General features: G+C 56.5%; 1 protein-coding gene across 14 annotated transcripts in view; it reads right to left on the bottom strand.

Annotated features, from left to right (window-relative positions):
- NFATC1 (nuclear factor of activated T cells 1) overlaps window positions 1-24,894 on the bottom strand; it is a 125,981-nt gene that overhangs the window by 80,158 nt on the left and 20,929 nt on the right. For all 14 annotated transcript variants that reach the window (XM_023648027.2, XM_023648025.2, XM_023648022.2 and 11 more), the window contains exon 3: window positions 12,743-12,902. In XM_023648027.2, coding sequence (XP_023503795.1) covers window positions 12,743-12,902 — 160 coding nt within the window. The remainder of the gene's footprint in view (window positions 1-12,742; window positions 12,903-24,894) is intronic.

The following is a 24,894-nucleotide window of genomic DNA, read 5'->3' as shown; positions in this document are numbered from 1 at the left end:
GGCCCTCTGGGGAATTCTAGGGAAAGTTTCTTCAACTGGAAGTTTTACCTGCGCCTCTGTAAGTGGCCACAATATGCTGGCCACCTTAGAGATCACACATGAGTCCTCATGGAATTCCAGTCAACCCCCAAACCCGCGGGGGCGATCACAGCTACGGGGACAGGAACCAGGCCCGGTGGTCTTCCACCCAAAACCCCACCCCCACCGCTGCTCAAGCTGGGCAGGGGCCAGCGCACTATTGTCGACTCCCGGGGAGGCCTGGGGCTCCTGCCAGAATAACGCTCTCGGAGCAGCACAGACCGATGTGCTGTGAGACTCACCAGCAAGTGTGAGCCAACCAGAGCTCAGAGCACAGGTGCTGGTGAGCAGTGCACAGACCCAGCCTCCTGACTTGAGCTGCAGGTCCTCCCTGAGTGCTGGAGGGCAGAGGCGGCTGATGGGGCAGGAGCACCGCCTGCCAGCATGTCCACAGGGACCGGCAGCGGGAGGCAGAGCCTTGGGAACAAGCAGAAAGCTGGTGAAGCTGTGCACAGACAGCAGGGTCTGAACCACACAGGGTGACCCTTGCACCCCAGCAGAGGGAGAGGCGGCGATGGCTCTGGGCTCTGCTGACTCAGGCCCACCGCAGTCCTCCAATGATTGCTAGGTGACACGGGGAGGCAGGTACTTCTCTGTGAAGCAGGAGGAAGGAGAGAGCTCCTGCGCGGATGGAGCTCCCAGCATCAGGAGGACTCAGCAGGCAGCAGTCACTGCTGTTCCTGTTATGACTGCTCCATCAGATTCCCGTCTGCAGAATGGCCATCGTGATTCACTGCTCTCTACGGGGTGGATCTTCCCCCGCTTCCATGTTGTTGTGTGTGCACGTGTGCATGTGTGTAGGTGCGTGTGCATAAATGCATGTGTGTGGGTGTGTACGTGTGTGTGTGCGCGCGCATGTGCATGTTTGTGTGTGTGCACATGCACAAGTGTGCACACTGAGCCAATGGCAATACTGAATTTACACCATAAAGTGTCACTTTAATTCCTAGAGTTGTTCCATGAGTGAAGTTACTTTACTAGTGACTTGGACCCCGTTTTCCCTCAGATAAGCTAGAGTCACAGCGTTGTGGAGGGCTGACACATCGCACACACGATGGCCTCCAGCACCAGCTGTGAGAAGTGATCCAGGCACAGACTCAGTTCCACCAACAGAAAGGCTCTAGGATGCTAACTTTCAGAAAAGCTAGAAAACAGAACACAAGAGGAAGGCCTATCCAACGAGTCTATGTGCATAAACGATTAAAAAGCACACACGGCCAGGGACTGGCCCCACTCCTGCCACACCAGCTCAGCCTACAGCTGCCTTCACCATCCTGCTGCTCAGACGCACCGCCATCCCCACGGCAATCCCACTTCGCGATGGACTGGAAGCTTCTCAAGGCCTCTGATAATCGCCTGCCACTCTAGGCTGTGTGTATCTCCTCCCACAGTGGGCGTGAGTCTCCAAGTGCGGGCGACACCCAGACAGCAGCCACGCCCCACTGGGGACGCCTCGGCGCCCGGCCCTCTTGTCCTGCCCTGTCCCACTGCTGACTTTACTGGGTGCGGGGGGGTGGTGACGAGGGAGAAGGCGACGTGTGAAGCACCTGTGGCTACTTTCGCTCTCACGCGTGGACGTGCCCTGACAGGACAGCACGAATGGGAGGTGGGATCACCGCGTCTCCAGGCTGTCGAGCCCCTCGCCCGCCCTGCTGTCCTAGGACCCGGACGAGGAAGAAGGCCGTGACGGGATTTTGAGGGGAAAGGATGGGCAGAGCTGTGCGGCTGTGGCTGTGGCCTGGCTGAGCTGACTCAGCATTCGTTCTTTAACGAGAAAGATTTGGACGACCTCCTCCGTCTGCACCTGGGAACTTGGTCTCCACGCTTTGCCTGCACAAACAGCCACCTGAGCGCCGTGACTTTCTTTCAGCTCGGATCCACTTTCTTCTGGGCCCGGCAAAGCTCATGCCACCACCGCCAGGACGCTGTGTTCCATGCGCCCAGTGAGGCCAGCAGGGCGCACGCCACTCGAGGGAGCTTCTCGTGGCCCACCTTGTCCCCTTGTCAAGACCTCAGGCCTCCCAGATGCCAGGAGGCGGCTGCAGGACTGCAGGCAGAGACGGGAATGCAGGGTCCACACGCATCTGATGGAGGAGCAAGGAGCAGGCTGGGGCGAGGGCCCTGCTGTCTGTGGTCGACGCAGGACGGCCAGCCGGGCAAGAAGAGGGCCCAGCTGGGGCACCTCAAGGTCGAAGGGTTTCAGTCCAAAGGTTGTGCTTCCTTGGACCCCACTTCCTATTCCAGCAACTGACTCAGAGAAGATGCTGGAAGGAGCACTGGTGTCAAGGGCAGAGGCCCGTCTCAGCCAGCGCTCCGAGGACTGGGGAACAGGCAGAATCTCCCACTCCCGGAGAGGCAGCGGCGTACAAACACTGCAGGGATTTCTACCGAGGGCGCCTGGCTCACCCACAGGTGGGCTGTGCATACTAAGCAGACAGAATGAACCGAGGTCTCTGGCTGAGCCCGAGGCCGAGGGGCGGGGGGAGAATGCGAGGCTTGAGCTGGACCCGCATGACAGGCGTCCTGGCCTCCCCGGGCTTCGAGCAGCTGCCCAGGGCTCACGCCACAGCCCTCCAACCCTCATTCGGAGGAAAGCCCACCACATGCTCTGTGTTCTGAGGGGACATGGGCCAGCCCCGTGCACACACCAACTCACGCCCGGGTCCCCTCCCAGCCCAGCCGCCTGGCCTCGGGGAAGCGATTCCCGACTCTGCATGCGTCGGGGGCCCAGCCTGCAGTTGCCACCTCTGACCCCTGGGCCTGCTCACACCTCAGAGATGCCCACTTGAACCCGAGTGACCAGCACAAGAGACCCAAAGATGGTATCCAAGAAACCGGCCGGCGGGATGCAGTGTGCGCCCCTAGCCCCGGCTGGCATTGCGGAGGACGAACGGGATCCACAGACACACATGGAAGTGCCCAGAGGAAAGAAAGCTACCTTAGCTCTGGATCAAAGAACGTTTTGCATGGAAACACTACATTTAGCATTTCTAATTAAAAATGTGCTGGGAAGCCCCAACTTTCTGCTGAGGGAAAAAATAATCTGGAAATGGAAAGCGTGGGTCTTAGAAACCCTCGGGGAACATTAACAAAACGACAGCAGGAAACGCAGCTCAGAAGATCCCAGGACCCGGAGGGACCCTGCGGGCCACTGCGCAACTGCAGAAAAGCCGCAGACTTCTAGCAACACGGGCACTGAGAGGCTGCGGCGCAGCGCCGCCGGTGTAACACCCGCAGGGACGTCAGGTCCACACAAGCCCAGCGGAGCCGCCAGCCACCCCCAGAGCCAGCTGCGCAAGCTGGCCGCCTCGGGGGACTCATCCAGGCTCCCGCAAGCTCGCAGACAGGCCCCCCGGCACCTTCACACACCAGCACAAGGAACCTCCGAAGAGAGGACTTTCTGGGGCTCTGCTGCAGAGGCGAGGCCCCTGGGGAGAGCCGGCCCACGGGGGCGCCTACCTCACAGAGGTCCCTCCACCCAGGCCACGCAGCTGCCACCCAGCCCCGCTCGTCTCGTGGACCCAGAAATGCAGTGGGCGTGCAGGGTGGGAGGGCACACACCACTGTGGCCCAGGCAGGACGCTGGCAGGGGAGAAAGGCCCAAGGACTCTGACAGGCAGAGTTCATGTCTCCACCAACCTCCCCTCCACCCGGGGCCCCACTCAGGGTCAGAGCTCATGGCAGCTGCACTCCTGAATGGCCTCCTTCCTCAGGACCCCCATTTGAGTCCTAATAAGGCAAGACCTGGTCAACTTAACGTGAATACAATAGGGTGGCCTGAGGGGGTAGTGGGCCACTCCCTGAGTGCACAAGTGGTGGGGGAAGGTGAGCCTTCTGGAAGCTGTGCCTGGCCCTTGGAGTTTGTCGTCAGTGACTCAAAGGGTGGCCGAGGGCAGGCCTGGCCCCAAGGGCCAACGGAGGTGCTGCGCAGGCCATGGGTACTGGAGACCTCACAGAGACTCCCTGCATTGGCACGTGGCAACGCCAGCCAGACACCCATACGTCCACACGACGGGACGTCGGCCTGCCGTCCAGGCCAGCCCTTCTCCTTGGCACCGAGTGCCGCTGAAGGGACGGCCACCCGCATGGCTGGTCAAGGCGCGATTGTGCTTCCCGCCTCAGCACGGCTGGGCCCATGGCAGGGCCAAGCTGGCCATCTGTGCTGACGCAGAGCAGAGCTCTCCATCCACAGACAAGAGCCCAGTGTTCTCCCAGAGAAGAGCTGAGACGGGTGGCAAGCCCAGCTCGGCGAGACCGCACCCACCCGACCCCGGAGCACACTGGCGGGTCCTCGTGTCTCCCCAGCTCCACAGCTGGGCCTGGGCAGGGCCGCTCAGAGAACAGTTATGTAACTGCCACTCAGAAAGCCAGCACCCTTCCAACCCGGGGCCTTCTCTCTCCGAGACAAAACAGTCCTCAAAACACCACAGCAGAACAAAGGACAAGGACAAGGAAGGTTTTGATCAGTGGTCACTGCCTGCCAGCCCATCGCCCTGACTCCTCAGGGACGTGGCTGCCTCGAGTGCCAACCTGTGGCCCCGACCCCGTGACCCGGGTGCAGGCGCTGGTCCCACAGAGCCCCAGGCCCCAGGCCTCCCGCGGTTCACTCTGTCTTCAGAGAGGAGGCTGCGCAGAGGCCACAACTCTCCCCACAGGGCCCTGCACAGGGGGCGGAGGGTGGCCCAGGGAGACAACACCCAGAATGTCCTCCCCCGGGGGTCGAGCTGGGCTCAGAGACCAATGGCACTGGCTTTGCCCGGGCGCCCAGGCTGAGGGCTCACCAGCAGGAAGAGGCCCAATCTCTGAACAAATGGAGCAGGGATTTCCCGCCGGGTCCAACCCCACCCACGGGCACCGGGCGTCTGTGACTTGTGGCCCCCAGGGAGACCATGGCGCCCACAGCCAGCAGGGAGGGCCAGCAGGAGACGTGGATCTCCCAATTTTGTCATTATTATTCTTATTATTTTTATTATTTCTCACGATTGCCTGTCCTCCCCGCCTCCCACCTGCACCAGCTTTGAGTTTTCCAAGGCTGGGACGGGACCGTGAGGGCACGTGAACACGCGTCTCTGTGAAAACAGCCCTGGACGCCACGCTGCCCTCAAAGGACATTCTGGAAAACCTCCCGAAAAGATGTGGAAGATGAGGTGCAACTCAGGACCGTCATCAGAGGCTCCGCCTGGGGTGACGTGTTCTGGAATCTCCGCAGCCTGGAACTCAGACACCAGGCTTTGAACGAGGAGACTTTTGCAGGCTGGTGACGCTGTTCATTGCTCTGAAAGGGTTTCCATCGCTAAGCCGCTCATCAGACTTTATTCTGAAGTGATGCGTTGGCTGTACAGAAACTTAAACTGCACTTTTCATCAGTTTTGCTGGACAATGAAACTCTGAAACAGGTGTTTAAAAACTGACCCCATGAACCTGTCTGAGATGGTAAACCTCTGCCGGGTGTCAGCAGATCACAACAAAATTCCAACTGTTTTCTCAAGTGTTATTGTTATTATTGTTGGCCAACTTCATCTCACTTTATTCCACGGATCCCGTGCTGCCTGCATCACTGAACACCTCCCCAGTACAGAGGAGCTCCTGACCTCTCATGGGGACCTCTGGCTCGGCTTTAGGAAGGAATATAAATGGCAAATCCTCACTCGTCATAAAAGCTGACAAATTTTTCAGGGAGCACATTAGTGTCAGTGAAACAGAAAAAGGCAGTCAGCCTGACACACCACACACACACACCGGACCAGGCAGCAGGTGCGGAGGGAGAGATGGCAACTGTGAAGGTGGCACGCGCCTCAGGCCTGCGTACCGCACAGACAGGGAAAGGACACGACCACTCGCCCAGACGCGGCTGAAAGAGTAGAGGGCAGATGCTCCGCTGCCCAGGCAGACCCCTGAAAAATTAATCCACGCCTCTGGCAGGTCGGCGGCGTTTGGCTGTGGGGCCGGCCAGGGTCTGGTTTGAGCTCAGACCTGCATTTTAATTCCCACCACGTGGCATTTTGGCTCCCGGCTCGAGGCCCCGGGCTGGGGCAGAGCTGCTGCTGTTTGTGATTCTCCGACGCCCGGCTCCTGGTTGGGCCTAAGTAGGTCTGCCATCAAATAATAATTTATTCCACTAACATCCGTTTCTCTGGCTTTTGTGAGAACTCTGGCTTTCCTCCTTAACATCCTGTCTACAGGGGAGACGCAGATACCTACTCATGACAATCCAATGAGAAAGAACAGGACGAAGCTGGACAGAAGGGGGTGTGACACTTGTCCTCAGTATCCAACGCCCCCAAGGCCCCTGCTTCTCAAGCAGCGAAGACTCCAGCCCGGCTGGCACCTGGGGGCGGGGAGGCACTGCATGAAGCCAGAAGGGTTTTAACAACAACCCCATGTGAATGCCCGAATGCCGGTTTTACGGGTCTGAAAACAGTGAGCTGTTTCCTGGTGCGTTCAGTCCTTAGTTTCAGCTCGCAAATGTCGGACGTGATAGAAAAACACGTGTCGTGGTCTATGGGGCAGAGTGAAGCCTAAAAGTCACATGCCCTAAGGAGAGGCCCTGAGACCCCGAAGAGCCAGACCCCCGGCCTCAGCTCCGGATTCAATGCCTTCCTCGGCCAGACAGGGCTCCCACTGCCACTCATGACTGACCAGGGAGCCGCTGGCTGACAAGAACACAAGCTACAAGCTAAAACGCTGTTTAGGAACCCCCAGAGCCTTCGCCGTGTGTCGCGTTTCAGGGCCCCATGAATTATTCACACGGCCTGGCCTCCCGGGGGATGGGGTAGATGTCACGAAGCAGGTTATTTTGGTGACTTGCTAAACAGAGCTTAATTCTCTGACCCCCGGGTCAGAGGTCAGCGACATCCCCCAGGTCACTCCTCCTGCCCCTGCAGGGCCGGAGGGCAGGGGCCTTCCAGATGGGCTCCAGCACGTGCTCACGTGAGCGCTGCTCTCAGGACGGGGGACCAGGTGTCAGGACGCAGCGCAGAGGGCGGGGGGAGGGATGAACGCACCTGGAAACAGCTGGGAGGAAACAAGGGAGAAGAGGACACCCCAGAAAACAAAACAGAAACTGAAACAACCAGAGCACAGGATGCGGCAAGCCAGGCAGCCTCCTTGAGCCTCAGTTTCTCTTCTGAAGAAGGGGCAGCAGGGCAACCCTGGGTCCTCTTCAGGGACAGAACTCTCTGGTTTATCAGTGGGAATCCAGGGGGAGGGCATGTCTGCCCGCATCTCACCCCAAGGGCAAACTCCACACAGGCCTGAGGGTCCCTCTGCTTTCCCTCCGGAGAGAAGCTGGAGGGGCACTGCCACTCCCCCATAGCCACTCCCCCACAGCGCACTGACAGAAACCTCAAGAGGACCAGCCAGAGCCAGTGTCCACGCACGGACCAGGGCCCGAGAGGGGCGGGAGACGGGAAGGGAGCGAGCAGCTCCCAGATGCCCCCACACGTGGCTCCCACCCACGCCCAGGAGCCCGGCCTGCCGCCAGGTCTCGACCACGCCCCTCGGGGTGGGGAGGCCCTGCACCCGCAGACCTCGTCCTCAGCGCAGACTCCACAACGGGGCAGGGGACAGCCCAGGAGAGCTGCATGCTGCCTTCCTCTGGACAATCGGTGTGAACTCAGGACTCAGGAGAAGCAGGACCAGGACGTTCTTATCACCCTCGTCCTCTGTGTCAGCCCCGCTGCAGGCGCTCGCCAGGGCACAGAGGACCGCGGACAGGTGCGCCATGTCCTCCGTCGGAAGTGACGCTCCGGGCCTGCTCCTACCTCTTCAGCGGCCCCAGATTTAAGACACAGGGAATTGATGGCAGAAGGGCCAGACCCAGGACAGAGGGGACCCTGGGCTGGAAAATGACCCAAAAGAAAGGGGCAGGACCTCTGGGAGCTGGGAGGCAAGACCCCCACCCTGCCCACGGCTGGGGCCTTCCTTCCAGGTGGATAAGCACTCCCCCTGTGTCTGAATCATTTCTCAAAAGACGAAAAGGCAAGTTTCTAAAGTTCAGGGAACTCCACGTCCCCTTCTTCATCGATCTCCACACAACATGGCCAGCAGAGGCCAGCTGCAGAGCTCGGGCCATGGACTCCGTGGCCCCTGCCACTCGCCGAGGCCCCAGTGCACACACCCGCCTGCAGAGCTGGTGCCCTGCCGGACACGGCTGTCCTCCCACCCAGCCCAGGCCAGGACGTGAGAGGGCACCCGGAGGGCGGTCACAGAAGCCCTGGGATCCCAGACAGGATCTGCCAGTCACGCCCACCAGGGGCTGTGCACGACTCCGGAGAGCCTGGGAAAGGGCCCCAAGTGGGGGAAGGAGGCCTGAATGCTCGCTCCCACCGCCAGCCTACTGAACGACCCTGGGCAGGCCACGTGAGCATCTGCGCCCCCAAATAAAAACGGGGGGCGAGATCACAGGAATGCTGAAGTTCTCTCCTAATCCACAATTTTAGTCTGATTCTGCCTAGAAAGGTTACGCGCTGTGCTGTGTCTCCTCGATGCAGAGCAAAGGGGGACCATGTGGGCCGCTCCTTCCCGCCTCACCGAGGCTCGAGGCCTGACCAAGGGCTCCCTCTGGGGCACTCCTGGGGGTTCCCCTCTGCAGACAATCGCTAGCTTTGATTTCACAGACAAACTTGCAGAAATGCAGAAGAAAGTCTGACTAGCTGGATTACAAGGACAGCGTGTTTTTATCAAGCGAAAGCTCCTTGGTTTGGCCCACCCGGGGGACGGGCCCCTTCATCTGTCCACGGGAGAGGCGGTTCTGAATGGCATCGGTCTGCCCCAGAGCCCAAGCCTGGCTTCACTCGGACCGGCTGCCCACAGCTCAGCTGGTGGGATTGGGCTGTTTTCCGAATATCGGTGACCTGTGGCCGGGCTGAGGCGGCTGATACGCAGTCCTTTCTGACAGGGAGGATGGGGTGGGCACTCGGGCTGCTGGCGTCAGAGGACGTGCTAAAACTACTCACAGCACAGAAAAAGCCTCTGTGGTTACCGAGCTTTCACGGACACTGAGAGAGTTGTCTATTTTCATTTGTTTTATAATTATGCGCAAATTCTATTTTTATCCAATTTGTGGTCCACTAACCGAAAAAGAAAACAAATCCCCAAAATCCCCGTCTTTTTAACTGCTTACCTCACACTCGCATAGACATGAATTCACTTTACCACAGATAGATCAGAAAACTCTAAATTACTAATTTCTCACACATGAGAAACGCTGAGAGAGAGCGCCTGACATTTTCTGTTGGGTGTGGTTTTCTTTCTGTGTTTCAGTTACAAGAGGGGGCACTCATTCTGTCTAAACCCGTCACCAGCCTCTCCCATTTTGCCATCAGTTAATGTGAAATAATTTTTGAAGCTACATCTCTAAGATATTTTAAATACTGTTTCAAGATCCTTAATTCCTCCAAAATGTCTCAATTCTCTCTATACTATCCAGGCTCTCAGATGAACCATCCACGCCCAAGACACCTGGACAGTAGAGATGGGAACCCAGCACGGGGGCACGCAGGCAGCGGGCTCGAGGCTGCCGTGGGGTGGCCGCTCCGAGCGTGGGAGCCGCGTCACCCACTGCGGGCGACCAGCCCACGGGGATGCAAACACGCCGAAACCCGAGGGCTCGCACGCCCGGGCCGTCCTCTCCTCCTCCACGGAGAAAGGGTGGTGCTGAGGATGTCCTCGACCACGGCAGGAAGGGCCGGCACCGACAGGCCTGGCTCTGCATTCGCCGACAAAGGCGTTCAAGGTTTGCACTCGGCTCTCTCCTCCGCAGGACCAGCACCCCTTCCAACGTAATTCACCAGAAATGGGGGCGTTCGGCCATTATTCCTCTGCTGCCTTATTTTCATTTCTCCCTCTTTAACACCTTTGTTTCCTCACCTTTGTAATGTCTTTTCCACTCAGCACAACGCACTGTCGTTCCGTGAAAACCGAGGCAAGAAGGGGAGCTAAGAGCGGGTGGTTATGAGCACGGCTAAGTGCAGGCATTGTCTGACCTTTCCCCCCCTGGGAAGGCGGAGACTGAAAATGTCAAACTGGCCGCTCGTGCTGACGAGTCTCCTTCTGCAAGCAGCTAACCAAGTGGGTATTAATTGGTACCAGGCGCTCGGCCACAAATCTCACCCTCGCACCGGCCGAGCGCGGCTGAAGTGCCTCCCAGCACCTTCCACAGACTCCGAGTCGCTGATTGTCGGTTGGCAGACAGCCATGTGTCTCTGTGCCCTCCTTCCCTCGCTAGCTTTTTATTTACCTAAATGGAATAAAATGAAAACACGGCTGCCCTGCTGAGTGCCCCTCCCGGCTTGCACCACTCTCTAAATAACAGGGCTGGGCACCCGGTTTTGCGGTGGGGGCGCCGGCTGGGGAGAAACATTCCTTATCAACGCTGCGTGGCCTGGAGCCCTGGGGCAAGAGAGCAAGTGTCTGCACTGAGACTGTCACATCGTCACATCAGAGGAGCCCACGCGGGGGTTTCAGGCTCACGGGGGTCACACACATGACGAAATGGAATGCTGCCGCCCACGAGACGGCCACCTGGGAGCTCACGTTTACTTCCTGGGTGGAGAAGGGGATAAGTTGAGGCAGCAGATGCTACCTGTCCCTGCTGTGGTTACGAGGTGCCTCCCTGGCCGCCAGGTGACTAACGCTGTGACTCTAACGCCAAGCAAACTGTGTTTCCCCAGAGCGTCATGAGGCAGGGAAATGGCACTGAGCCACCGCTGACAGAGCCCGAGCTCCACTCTGAACTGGGCCAGGAAGGCTTCCCACACTGCCCGGCTGCAGCCAGCCTGCCCCAGAGCACCCAGCCCCCAACCGCCTGGACCCCGCCTGGGCTGACACCTCACAGCGGGTCCTCGCCTGGGGACCAGACCACAGGCCGCCACCAAGCTCCAGACCCTCGGCATCTGGGCGGCCAGAGGACCTGCATTCCTCACGTGTCCCCCGCGGGGGCTGGTGCTGCAGGTCAGGGGGCCACACTTGGAGAACCACAGCCCTAGAGGGTCCAGAGCTTTAGACGGGAAAGAATGACGTCCTTAAAAGCAGACACTGACACACCCAGACCAAAGACAGCAGCCGTGCAAAGGGAGTTTGCTTCTGGCAAACCTTAAATCCGCAGCGGAGAGCTTAGCGCTTCACGGTGCGCTCTCGGGGGGCACACCGATGCAGAGCCGCCAAAGGTTGCCCATCTGAAGGCTCTCAGCCAATGGACAGTTGGCACAGCAGCCCAGGCAGCAAACAGTTAAAGGGCCAATGTACGCAGGGCAGAGAGACGTCTGGACGAGAAGCAGAGGGTGCGGTGGGTGAGGAGCAGCTGTGGCTGAGCAGCGGGACTCTGTTCCTCTTTACCCAGATCTGTGAGCTGGGCACGGGGGGCAACTCTGGGCAAAGGAAGCAGCAGAGGTGGGCATGGGCCTCCATTCGGCTCTGCCCGGGGCCCAGGCTGAACCGCGTGACTGGCGGCTGGAGTGCCTCCCTCAGGAGCACCGTCCCCAGCCCAGATCTGAAGCGTAGGGTCATCACGAGCACACCCCTTGGCTTCGACTCCTCACGCAGCCCGGATCTCTAAACTGGACAACTTCGTGCTCATCGTCTGTCTCTCCCCAGAGAGGGAGCGTGGAGGGAAGAGGCCTGTGTCCACTTGTGGCTGCAGGCCAGCGGGCAGCACCTCGCAGGTGGAGCACGCTTGGCCAACATCCGTGGCGGGAACGGGCGGACACGACGCAACGCAACGCAACCGGATGAGGGACCTGGGAACCCCTGTTGGCGGCAAAGTTTACCTCCAATTTCACAGCTGAAGCTTCCTGCAAACTGAAGCTTCTGGAGAGTAAGAACGTGACTCGGGAGACAGGAGCTTCGCACCTCAGTTCTGACAAACCTTCTTTCTACAGATTTGTTATAGAAAGGGTCCTCAAAAATAAAACATTTCTATTTCAAGGTTTTATATATATATATACATATTTGAATTTTCCTATTCCAGGACACCTTGAAACCAAACACCCAGGGCCAAGCCGACTAAGAGGCACAGAGGCAGCCCCCAGCCCACACTGCCCACTGGCCATCCTCCAGAAGTGAGGTGGGTCCTCGAGGCGGCCCGGGCATCCTCTTGACCAAGCTGTCTGTCCCTGACTTCTCCTTCCCTCTCTGCCGTCTTTCCTGAGTCCAATACGACTGCTCAGGAGGACACGGGACGGAAGGCAGTGTCCATCGAGACACAGCAACCGCGGATTCCAAGCCACGAGCTACGCCCTTGAGCGTCCTCAATGAATAAAGACCCTCCGGCCTCGTCCCCGGCCCAGCCCTCCCGACCAAGGCCAGGCCCACGCTGCCCACCCCGCGGCCAGTCTTCCAGGCGGCGCCTGCCCCGAGAGGCGGTTTCACAGAGAGCAGTCTGCATCGTTACACAAAGTCTTAGGTCAACGATTATGGCTGATGTGCCAGCAGCAGAAGGAAGAGGCACCAAGCTCTCATTCTGGCCGTTACACACATCGAGGGGAAAACCGGGGCTGAACTACACGTACAAAATATTTACCTAAACTGGCTGGGAGATGACAACGTTTTTTAAGGAGAGAAAAAGAAAACCACCGTTAGCTGTTGCCGCCAAGCGGCCTTGGGACCAAACCGGCAGCGACTCCTGCTTCCGCACAGGAGCACGCGTGGGGCAGCGACCCTGTACCTGCACGCTGGGGTGTCCTCCCGCCGACGCTTTCACGGCGCCCCGGCTCCCCTCCGTCTCGTAGTGAGCTCTGTGGTGGGACTTGGGCTGCACTTCGATCCTCAGCTCGTAGGGTCCTGAGTGCGACGGCAGCTGCCAGTCGAGGGCAGGCAGAGACGGGCTGCAAGGGAACACAGCAGAGCATTAACTACCTGCCCGGATGTCCCCGCTCGGCTGCAGCGCTGGGCCGCAACTCTGGGGGCTGCGACCGGCAGGTCGCCTCCACCGTCAGACGTTTAAATTCCCATCAACAAGGATGATGTCCCTACGAAAATGATTTATCAGTCTTTGTAAAGCTGGAGGTCACTTGATTCTGACGTACGGCCAGAGCCTCGTCAGGTCCTCACCATGAGGTTCTCGAATAAGATGGAAACATTTTCAACACACGACCTTAAAATAGTTTCCTTCCTTCAGGACAGGCCTGCACGAATTACTTAACCTCCCTAGGAAGACAGGTTCCAGAACTAATTGAAGATCTTTTTAAAACCACAGAGGTGCCAGCCCCGGTCTGAGCCCCGGGAAGCCTGGTTCCAATCTCCCCGTCCCGCTAACTAGCTGTGAGGCAGAGCTTAACTGTCTGGGCCGCGGCCGGCAGCCTCATAAAACGGCAGGTTTGGAAGATGCGGTTTGCAGCGACCCCACCCCAGCCCCCTGAATTCTGTGACTCACGCGAGATGAACGAGAGAGGCTGCCCACCCAGAGCACAGGGCCCGCGAGTCGGAGACCCACAAGAACAGAGAGATGGCTGTGCTGCCACGCAAGGCCCATTTTGCAAGCTGTCTGTTTTCTGGGTGCTGGCGAGGGGAAAGGAGAGTGCGGCGTGCGCCAGGCCCTGTCCTCAGAGCCCAGGGGACCCCTGTATTCCCCTCGTGGCAGTGGAGGCGGGTGCCGACAGCCCCCTTGTACAGGGGCAGAAACAGGCTTCGCACAGGGAGACGATTTGCCACTTGAAACCAGATCTTTGTGCCTCCAAAGGTCCCGCTCTCCCTACAGAACATGCTCAGGATCTTGCCCTTTAAAGAGAGAAAGGTCAACCATAAAAAGCTGCAGTCCACACATGCCAGGTGTAATGTCCCGCAGAGCCAGGGTCCAGTCCACTCAGGCTGCCTTCTGCAATTAGAGTCGCTCCTGGGGGCTCTTTGTCCCAACATGGCAGCCATTCCCGTCCCCTCCTCTCGGATGTGGCAGAATTCCGCCAGAGAGGACACTGCTCTGTCCAACCCCGTCAAGGATGGCCTGGTACTCAAGTGGCATCCGTGTCCCCATGTGCGCAGAGCCCTAGAGTAGGCCCAGACCCCTGCTTGGGAGCCGACCCTCCCTACCAGCCGTGCTGTGTGCCGAGCACAGGCCACCTGCGGCACGAGGCGGATGGAGATGGCCCAGCTGGCTCCTGCCACACATGGCTCTAAAGACACCTTTACTTCCAGGTCAGTCACAGTCTGGCCCCGCCGTGAAGGCACACCCCACCACCTCGCCATGGCCATCTCAGTCTCTGTGCAAGCAGCAGAGATGCCGCAAGTCCCGGTGGCTTCTTTGGGACAGGCGTCCAAGAAAGGCAGGCTTTGTTTAAAGCAGAGGCCTAGACACATAGACACAGGGAGCTCACGGTGTCTCAGCCTTGGGACTCAGCCTGCTGCTCCTCGAAGCGTGCCCAGGCTGCTGCAGCTCAGCACAGACCTGCACCAACGGCGGCTTTCAAAGCGCAAAAACAACAGATAAAAGCTTTATTTTTTAAAAAAGAAAAAGCCCAGGAACCAGCATATATTGGAATCAAGTATGTAATTTCTAAAAACACAAAATGTCTAAAATATTCCTTGAAAGGCCAGTACGCTTGAGGACACTCATGACTTTAAAGCAATCTCAGAAATGGTGTCAGGGCACGATGCACTGGTGAGCTGGCCGCTGAAGCAGCTCTGCGAGCATCTCCCCTGCTCTGTGTTCCGGCGTCTGCAGAGCGGGTCCCCTCGAGCAGCACACGCGGATACTGAGAGCCTGGGTGGGGCTCACATGCATTTGCATGGGGCACAGGGAGGCTGGATACACCACAGGCCCTGCTTAAAGTCAGCACCAGGCCGCAGGCATGCCACCAGCGCCAACAGCCCCTGGGTGGGTGTGTCTCCCTCCACTGGGCCAGCTGACCGGCCCCCAGCCCAAGCACACAGCTCCTCATCCTTGGCCCGGTGAATCAAAGGCACGCACCCTAAGAAGAGGCCGCCTCTTCTGTCCCTGTGTAGATGCGCCAGCTGAAAGGCCTAACTGGAACCCACAGCAAATATGATGGATGTCGGCCTGGAGCATCCAACAGTCAGGCGCCGGCAGGCCGGGAAGACCGGACCTCTCTCAGGACACAGGACATCTTCCGTGGAGGGAAGAAGCCTTTTGCGACGGTTTCCTCTCAGCCCCCACGTCCACTCTGTTCTGCTGTAAACCACAGTCCTGCGTGGGGGGTTCCCGACCGTGGGACCCGCCCTCCGAGGGTCTATCTGTGGGATTTCAGGAGCCACTCTTCACGTAAAGGTCCTCTATTCAACTGCCAACCTAAAACTCACATTTCTTCAGCAGACAGGAGCATGAAAGAAGATGGAGCCCACAGCCCACCCTCCGAGCTCCTGCCTGCTGTTCACATTTTGATTCGATTTCGACAAGGTGCCGAGGTAAACCTGGAGGTGCAGGGTCAAGCCCCGGTGTTTCTCCCTGAGCACCACCTCAGTAATCTCTCCAGAAATGTGGGCCGATAATCTGACCAACAAGAGTGGGGTAAAGACGTGTGCACTGAGAATCTGTGTCTGCCCTGAACAAGAGAAATGCCCACGTCAGGGGGCTGAGCAAAGGGGCCAGCGCCACCAAATGCCGGAGATGCTTCTGAGCGACATTAAATAGCAAGGAAGAGAGCCTTCCTGATGGAGGAAGCTCCCTGATGCATCTAGCAGCTGCACGGCTGTGGACGTCAGAGGCATTTCCTAGACAAGGTCCCCAGCCTCACTCACTCGGTCCCAGCACCACTGCCAGGAGGAGGGAGAAGCCGGCAGGCACAGAGCTCGGAGCAGGAGGGAGGACGGCCCTGCCTGCCCGGGTTCTGGGAAAGCGGCGAAGGTGGGGCCAGGTCAGGTTCCCTACAGGTGATGATTCTTTCCCACAGATCACTTCCCCTGCTTGTAGGCTGAGTGTGTCACGTGCTGACGAACACCGAGGACACCGCCACCACCGCCCTACGTGGTTAACGTCTCCTTGCAGGATACTCCATGTTCTATTTTATTTTGAGTTATCATACACACTGTTGATCTAAGTAGAAGACTATCTTTTGCTGTAAACAGAAGGAGAAACAAATACAAATAATAAAAAGATAGGTTCACCTGACTCCCAGGAAATTAAAAGAGAAAGCAAGCGAGAGAGAAGGAAGGGACGGAGCAGGGAAGCACAAAAACCTCGATTCCCTGTGGTTTGGTGACGGGCAGACGTATTTCCTAAGCCACTGTGCACTTGAATATCATAGAAGAAAAAAAATCTGTGGAAATAATTTGCTCTTGACTCACTGACAGAGTTAGCAACACAGTGTGCGCACAGTTTAAAGTCAGAATGGTTCACAAAATATTGTAATATAGACAATTAAAATTATTGTTTTTGGTTGGAAATTTTCAGCATGAATTTGGCAGTGCCACAAAAATGCAAATGTGTCTCTGATTCAGAGGAAAGACCTAAGACGGGAGAAATGTGCGAGGACTTGGGCTGCTGCTGCCACAATTCGGCTGACTCCTGCCCCCGCTGCTGTCCCCGCCCCCGCCGGGCCCCTGGGTCACCGAGAGCCCGCAGAGGAGCAGCGCTTCACAGGGCTCCCAGGGCTCCCTCCGCGCCTGGGCTGCATCTGCTGAAGGTAAAGACCACTGAGAACCTCAAACTCAGCTTCTACTTAATCCAATTTTTCTAAAAGTCGCCTTCAAGGCGACCAAGAAAACAGGTGGTTAAATTCGTATCGAAGGTCCACTTGATTTGTACAAACAGAAGCCGCGTGAAGTCGCCTACACACACAACCATACACGCCCGATTCATCCAGAGAAATTACATCCACGACTGGCTGTACATCTGTAAGTATTTTTACATTAAAAGGCATATACCTTAACAAAATAAAATATATAATTTCATACATAATTTAAAGATCATGTTTTGAGCATTTTAGCATATTTTTCAAAAGTGGTTTGGTCACAACATCACATTTTGTCACACAAATAATTGATCGGTCATCTGTTGTTGGACTTCTGGGTTGTTCCCAGTCATTGCTGTTATAAACAACAGAGATGCGATCGTCCAGGATGAGATCCTGGCTGCCTTCTGGTCGTTTCCTTACACAGACTCACAGCCTCCGTCGAAGAGCGTGAACATTTGAGGCTCCTGACACACATCTCCAGGCGCCTCCCGACAGGCCACACCACTGAGTGACCTCGCCAGCGCGGCCCGGTGTGCTTCCATCCTAGACCGTACCACACACATGGGGGTCTCCAAGGCTGCATCTCCACGAAACACCAAACACACAAGTGGGAAACACTCATTGCACAGTCGTCACAAACGTACAGAAACACTTCTAAACCGCCAGGAGGGGCATTTCTGAAAATCTCCGGACCTCTGAGTGTCCCCTGAGCCCTTAAACACATTTTACTAAAGACAACGTGGAACCCCAGGCCCCACCCCCATCCCAACAGAGAGCCTGCTCCCTCAGGGTCTGCAAAGGCCTCTCCGGGTGACACCACCGTCCTTGTTAATCGTCAACTATGGCAGACAGTGTTCACTATTCCCCGGGCCTGTTCTGGACAGTCATTTGTAAAGTGAAATCTAATGATCATAGACTGGACGTGGGTCTTGTAAGCCTCACATGAAGGACAAATTCATAAAACAAACAGGGGTAATCTATACGGAGAACAGGGACGTCAGCCGTCTTGATGGAGACGGCTGAAACTGCTTTAATTTGAAGAGCCCAGAACACGTTCCTTCCCCAAAGGCAACTCGTCCACACGTGAGGATGGGGCCTACTGGCTGGGGGCAGCTGGACTCTGGGAAGTCTGCAGCCGTGGCAGGTAAAGGTCCCACAGAACCCTCCGCACTGCTGCTCCAGAGGCAGCCTGTTCCAGACAAGAGCCTGGGTGGCTTCCAGCAAATTACATATTTTTCCTGAATTCTTGCGAGGTTTTCCCGCTTGTAAAATGGGGATGATGATAATCCCATCTCGCTTGCTGTTTGGAGGATTAATAAGGTGCTAAGCAAAGAGCTGGGAACACAACCCACCCTGCACACCTAATTCTCCTCCCCAGAGGCACACGCTCTGGCCATGTCAGGGTCCTGGTGTCGACAGTGGCTATTATGGAATCTGTCGGTGTCGGGGACGCCAGCTGAGGGGACACACAGCTCTCTGCAATTTGCTGTGAATCTAGAATTCTTGCAAACGAACAGTCTTTTCTAAAATGCTTGTGATTGTGCCTGGAACATAGGAATCCAAATCACGTTGCCTATGCCTGCTATCATCACCACCAGAGGAGGCAGTGAGCTCTGGTCCCATGGGGCCCCGTGTCTCCCATCGTGGAGCAGTGCTGTGCCGGGCGATGCTCAGGGCCGGCTATTTCCAACACGTGACGATTGCTGTCACTGCCACCACCTGATGCAGAGGAGACACTCCCCCAGCAGGCAAGGTGGGCACCATGTGAAGGGTGGCACCACCTCCCCAGGCCGCAGGGAGTTCTGATGGTCCACAGGGCAGGGAGCAGCCAGGCTCCGGCTCTGGTGTTTGCTGGTGACTTAGCCAACACTGTCCTCATGCTGGGGGACGGACGGTGGGGACACCTCGTGTGATACACGAGGGAGGCGAGTCATAATCTCCTTGGTGCGTGGGCGAGGCGCCCACCCCCCCCCCCCCCCCCCCCCGCCGTGTGGAAAAAGATGCCCTGCACTCCCGGTCTGAATCACGCCTCTCTCAGAGCTGCTGTGACCGTCCGTTTCCCATGAGAAAGGCCTGTCAGTTTTATCAAACCTCTGTGCTCCTTCATGTGGGGAAAGTGTGAAGGATTGTTTTAGATGCTTAGTTCATAGCACCGACCACCTACACACTGCGATCAAAAATCAGAGAACAACTCAAGATTTTCCTGAGTCCGCATCTACTACCAAGGTCCTCACTCTCTGGCCCAGCTGCCTGGCCACCGGTCACTCCATCTGGAGCATCTGAGAAGTCGGCTGTCCGGATGACCATAGGGTAGCGCTTCTTTTCCATCGGGCCACTGCTGACCACCTGTCATGAACTTTACCAATGCATCTACGGGTCCAGTCGAGGAAGAGCCTAGTCCTAAAACTAGAGATTTCATAAACGGCTTCATTTCAGGAAAGAGGTTCAGAACTACCACTGTGAGGGTGTTTGTTAAGTTACAACTTAATTTGTTCCATGAAATACCTATGCCCTTCTCCCCTCAAACCCAAAGCTGACCTCGTAGCAGGCACTCACGAACCTGTCGACAGGACAGTCTCTGCGGGTGAAGCTCAACACTAGCATGTTCACCGTGATTCTTTTTGCATTTCTGCACAGGAGACCCAATTAGCTCAGGAGCACGGCTGACACAGGAAGAAACGCTGACGCCCGAGATTATTTACCCCAATTCAAAACCAAGGTTATCTTGGGGATAATTAACTGCTAACAATAGTGCTAAGGCTTCACCGAAGCCTTCCTATCTCATCTCCGTCTCCCGGGAAGGCAGCGACCCCCACCCCCTCCAGGAGCCCATGACTAACGGGGCCAGTAGGGCTCAGGCCAGACCTTGAGACCCAAGTCTCTTGCCTTAAAACTGAAAATCACGGGTAAACCATGTCATCAACGACCACTAATAGCACAAGAGAGACACTGGACATGTGCCTCCCGAGGGCTGTGCACTCACTGCTTGGCCAAAACACAAAGAACCCAGCAAGCCCCTGGATTCAGCACCAATTTGAGGGAAAAACAGAGAATACCGGGGTCGGAGGAGCCCGCCAGTGACACTGCGGAGGCACCAGCGAATCCTGAACGGGGGGGGATGGTCAGGTCCCTCTAGAACTGACTTGCGGAGAAAAATCGACAAGAGCAAAACCTGCACGCAGACCAGAGATTCTCCAACCGATAGAGAGGATCGGAGCCTGAATCCCGCAACTGTGGGGAAAATACAGATCAGGGAAACCCGGAAACTAGCTTGGTGAAATCAAGCGATTATTTTAAATTACCTACTAGTGTCTAACATGGAATCTAATGGTATCGAAATCCTTTCCTAAACCGAGTCCCTGTCTTTGAAAGACACACGGAATATTCTTGGATAAGATCACGTGATGTCTCGGATGACCTGCAGAACTGGGGTTGGGGGATGGGGCATGGCGGCCACAAGGCTGTATTCACTGAAGTCAGGGGGGACGGGGACCCCCAGACCAGTCTCTCTAACTCTGCACGCGCTTCAAGTTTTCTGTGACGCAATGAGAGACAAAGGACATTTTCACGAGTAATCTTGGAAGGCTGACGCGAACGCGGTCACTGCGCATTCCCGTCCGAGGACTATCGGTGACTCATTTCTCTTTCTGTTCATCTACATTTAAAAATATTCTACAGTGGTGGATGTTATTTGTTTAACTTGCAAAATAATAAGCTTTTCCAAGTTTCGCTCTCTGACCTCGCCCCTCGTGAGCTGACTGTTCTGAACGCGGGCTCCTCTCGGTGAGCTGGTCTGACCCGTGGGTCTGAAACCCTCCTCCTTAAAAAGGCCGCTTCCCCCTCCCATTTTCAGTGTAAGTCACTGCCACCCAGTCAGCTAACTACAAGGACCTCAGGACAACTCCGTCGGGTACGAAGTTCTCCTTCTGTGGCGGAAACCCAGAAGAGGCCGTTCTTCTGTTTAAACAGTTTGGGTAAAATCCTTTCAACTCTGAATTCTCCAAGAACTGAAGCCCATGTGGATGTATCGCTTAGAAGAAAACCAGAGGCTCCCTGTGACTCCAGCATTTCTCAAACAGTGGCAGCTGCAGACTCTGAGCTTGGCAGGACCCAAATCCGCCCAGAGGAAAGACAATCACAGCACGTTTAAGGAAAACGACGTCATCGCAGTCTTTTTCTCTCCCCGAAGCCCCAGTACATAGCGGTATACCCTAGTGGGGAGTCTCAGCAAAGTCTTAAGGAAATATTTTCTGAGTCGGCAGCTAGAGGCCTCCTAATTGTGAGTTGTTTGGTTTTTTCCCTCTGATTGTAAAAACGGTTATCAGCTCAGTTCTTGTCACTTAAGCGGGGTCTGGGCCCCCAAAGGCTCCCGTGGGCAGAGGCTGCGTCCAGGACCACAGAACTCTCCCGTCAGAGGTCCACCCAAGGTGAACTGGCCCCTCTGACCTGCGCCAAAAACTCCAGGCTGAGAAAGTCCTTCCCACATGAGAGGTCGACCTCTTGGAGGACGGCCAGGGCCCTGTCGGGGGAGGACAGGTGGGCCCTCCCTGGACAAAAGCGGATTTCTTCACTAAAAAGCCCCCAGTGGTTTGAAGGATGTGTGAGCGAGCATCCCCCCTCCCCCGGTCCCCCCGCACGTCATCACTGCCATAATCCACGGCCCTTCAGTCTCCAGTACCCTCTCCTGCCAGGCCCGCCACGGGGCCACCCTCCTACCTTCCCACAGAATACCCCTCAGGGAGGAGCCGGTTAGAATCCACGATCCCATCGGCCTTTGGAAAAACCCTTCGGGGTTGGCCTTTTATTTCTGGTAAGAGTCTGGAAGGGACGGGTGTCGGGGCAGAGGCCTTGGACCCCACAAAAACACGCCACGACTCCACGTAAGCTCCATGGACCCTGCCCTGTGCTGGGACTCAGGCCCAGCCGTCCTAGATGTGCATCCCCCCATTCTTGCTGCCCTGCTCCTCCTGCAGGTGGAAGAGGTGAGTGTGAGCCAGGCCAGGCCCCAGGACCCCACAGACCGCGCCCAGCCCTTCTGCCCAGATGGACAGCCCCCTGGGGTCTCCCTCACTGCATGCCCACATCTCTGCTTCTTACGGAACCCACCGTCGGTCCTCTGCCCTCCAGAAAAGCGAGCTCTCCTCCTCAAGAAGACCTTTCCTAACTGCACAGATGGGGGAAGATATGTCTATTTCTTCCAGACAGTCCCTAGATTCAACGTGGAGGGTGGCTCGGTGAGGCAGAAAGGGCTCCTGTCTAGAAACCTGGGCTCAGTTGGGAGAGAAACCACTTGGGGGAACGGCCCACACTGGGGGACTCCTCCTCCTGACCTGAGACAGATGACTCTGCATTTGCACTGAGTTCCTCTGTTCCCAGGGACGAGGACTTTCAGAGAGGGCGGCCGCTGAGTTCTCTTGGCCTTCACTCTCAGGGAGGAGAATGACAGGGGCACAAGGGAGGCACCCACGCCTGTTAGAGGGAGGGAGGGACGGAGAGAGGCAAGTGTGGCGGGATGGAGGGAGGGAAGGAGGGCGGGAGGAAGGAAGGCAAGGATGGAGGGATAGAGGGAGGGAGGAAGGAAGGCAAGGATGGCAGGATGGAGGAATATGTTTACTGGCTGATGACCCCCGTGGGAAATGAGCTCTGGACGGTCCCTCTGCTGTTCCACTGACCCTCGCGTTACAGGGCAGATTCCAGCACACTGTGACTGTTATTCTAGTCTAGAACCAGAGCCTGCTGCTCATGAGTCTTTAGACAGATGAAGTTTTAGGATGAGAATGCTCAGATTACCTGCCCCTAATTGCTCATAAAAACCAAGAAATTCAGAATCGCCAAGCGAATGCAGGACAGGGCACAAACAAGCCACAACACTGACCTTCCAACTCGATTGTTACCCCAGACTGAAGCTAGGACAGTCACTAGGTGACTCCCAAGTTCAATGCTAAACTATTTAGTTTGAAATATGGGGCCCGTAGAAAAACCCAGATACTCATTAGATGGTAACCTTTTTTTTTTCAAATTCTAAGTTTAAAGCAAACTTCAGTGGTTCAGGGCATAATAACCACAGCTGCTCTAATATCATCCACAGGGACGTATCCAGACAGTGATGTACTGTTCCCTGAGGACAAGAGAAACTCAGAACCCCAGCAAGTGTTTCGGACGTTGCTAAAGCAGAGAGCACTCAGGCTCCCATATGTGGTGTCTGCAGCACAGCCCTCACCCTCAGGGCCAGCGGACAGCCCGTGCCCGGCAGGCATGGCCCCGCTGCCATCTCATCGCTGTGGCCTCTGGACCCTGCCATTGCATGACCACAGTGCCTCTCCTCACTCTGCACACCTCTGCCAGAGCTGCCACTCACCCCACTTCTCTTCTGTGTCCAACTTAAAACAAGACAGCACTGCCTCACCTCCCCACTCTCTGGTCCCTGACCGTCCCATCTCCAGGGCGAGCATTACATGCCACGTGCTTCTAGCACCTTCAGTGCGCCCCTCCGAGAGCGGTGTGAACTGAGAGCCCACCTTGCAAGTGAGGAGCTCAAGGTCATCGTTGGAATGAGGGGGCCATGACTTGAGCCCTCGTCCTCCTGGCCTCGGAGCCCAAAGTCCTCAAGCAACCTCACCGGTGACCATGCCATGCTCAGTTTCCCCATCTGTAAAATGAGCCTCAGCTGCCGCAGCAATGGACTCACTGGCCCCATGCCAGGCCCCCATGCTCATCCCTCACAGCCCTGCAGAGCCCTGGGCTCAGGCAAACAAGGGGCATCCTGCAGTGTGGCCGCCCCAAAGATGGCCACATTCTCCTGTGGAAGGAGAATCTCAGGAGAAAATCAGGCATGTCAACGTGGCTCCAGGACCTTCCAAGGCACGACCACACTATGTGTCATCCTGGTGCCTGCGATGAATGAGCAAACCCTAGAAACAGCCCACTTAATCCTAAGTAGCCTGTGCACCAGGGAAAGAACTGGACCGTCCACCTCACAGGCCTTGAAAACCACGGGGTCAGCGGGGTGAAGACGCACGATCGCCACCACACGCTGAGAACACCTGAAACGCTGTGCATGATCCACTGCTTCTGAACCCTGGGGGTGCACGACTCCGTGCTCCAAATGAGAAGTGGTCCCTCTCAACAAAGCCAGAACCTGCTGCCCAGACCCAGGGCTGGGGGGGTGGGGGCGGGGGGCAGCGCCTGCAGAGTCGAACCAAATGTGCAGGCGGCTCAGGCATTTAGAGGCACCCGGACACCCGAGTCCTCATGGCGCTAAGCCGAACGTCGGCCAGCACGTAGGACAGGTCCTTTTCCTTTCTCTGCGCAGTGTCCTCACTGCAGAAATGGGCCTGTTCCACGGTCCGAGTGTGGTGGGCATTAAGAACGCAGATCAACCTGTATCGAACGGGAAATCTCAGAGGGAAGATCGACTTTCGAGCCACCTACTTTATCGAAAACCTACTTATGCTGTGTCAAACTCCAGCTTCCAGAAGATATTTTAGAAGGATTTATAAAAAAGCAAACCCCGTCATGATACATAAATACATTTTTGCTCAAGAACCCAAGAAACAATTAGCAAATAAGTCCTGCTAATTTGCATGGAAGGTCTAGTTTTAAATGTGGACAATAGCTGCCTCCAGATTAAATTTTAATCTCCCCGGCAGGACTGCTATCTTGTTCCCCGCTAACCCAGCTGCAGGTGCACACGCGATGCTTGACAAGTTGACGAGCACACCCCACACTCTCCTCAGAGGAAAGGGTCTGAGCAGAAATCAGTCCTGTTTTGTCTGTGGTCACTGGTGCATGTCGTCACTGGACACTTCCTGTGGCCAGGGCTCTGAGCTGGGGAAGACTGGAGCTGTGTGAAGGATCCCGGCGCCTGGGATGTGAAGCTCCTGGACACAGCCTCCACTCCACACCCTACAGGCACACGGGATGGACGTGGGCAGGACCAGGCCCGGTGCCAATCAGTTTCACGGCAGTAACTCTTCTGGCATTTGGATTATTCTGTGAAAGGAGCCACACTTCAGATCTCAATAGCTCGACTTAAAAACTGGAGTGTAAAGCCGCAAAGATTCAAATTATTTTATCCTCTCCAGGAACACAGAAGTGCTTGAGTTCCTCTTTCTCCTTTACGGAGCTAATAATAGACATTCAAAGAATCACATAAAGAAGAGAAATAAGGGCCACATCCTCCACACGCACC

Source organism: Equus caballus, chromosome 8 (genome assembly GCF_041296265.1).
Source record: "Equus caballus isolate H_3958 breed thoroughbred chromosome 8, TB-T2T, whole genome shotgun sequence".
In the NCBI taxonomy this organism is placed as follows: domain Eukaryota; kingdom Metazoa; phylum Chordata; class Mammalia; order Perissodactyla; family Equidae; genus Equus; species Equus caballus.
This window is presented reverse-complemented; position numbering and strand designations above follow the sequence as displayed.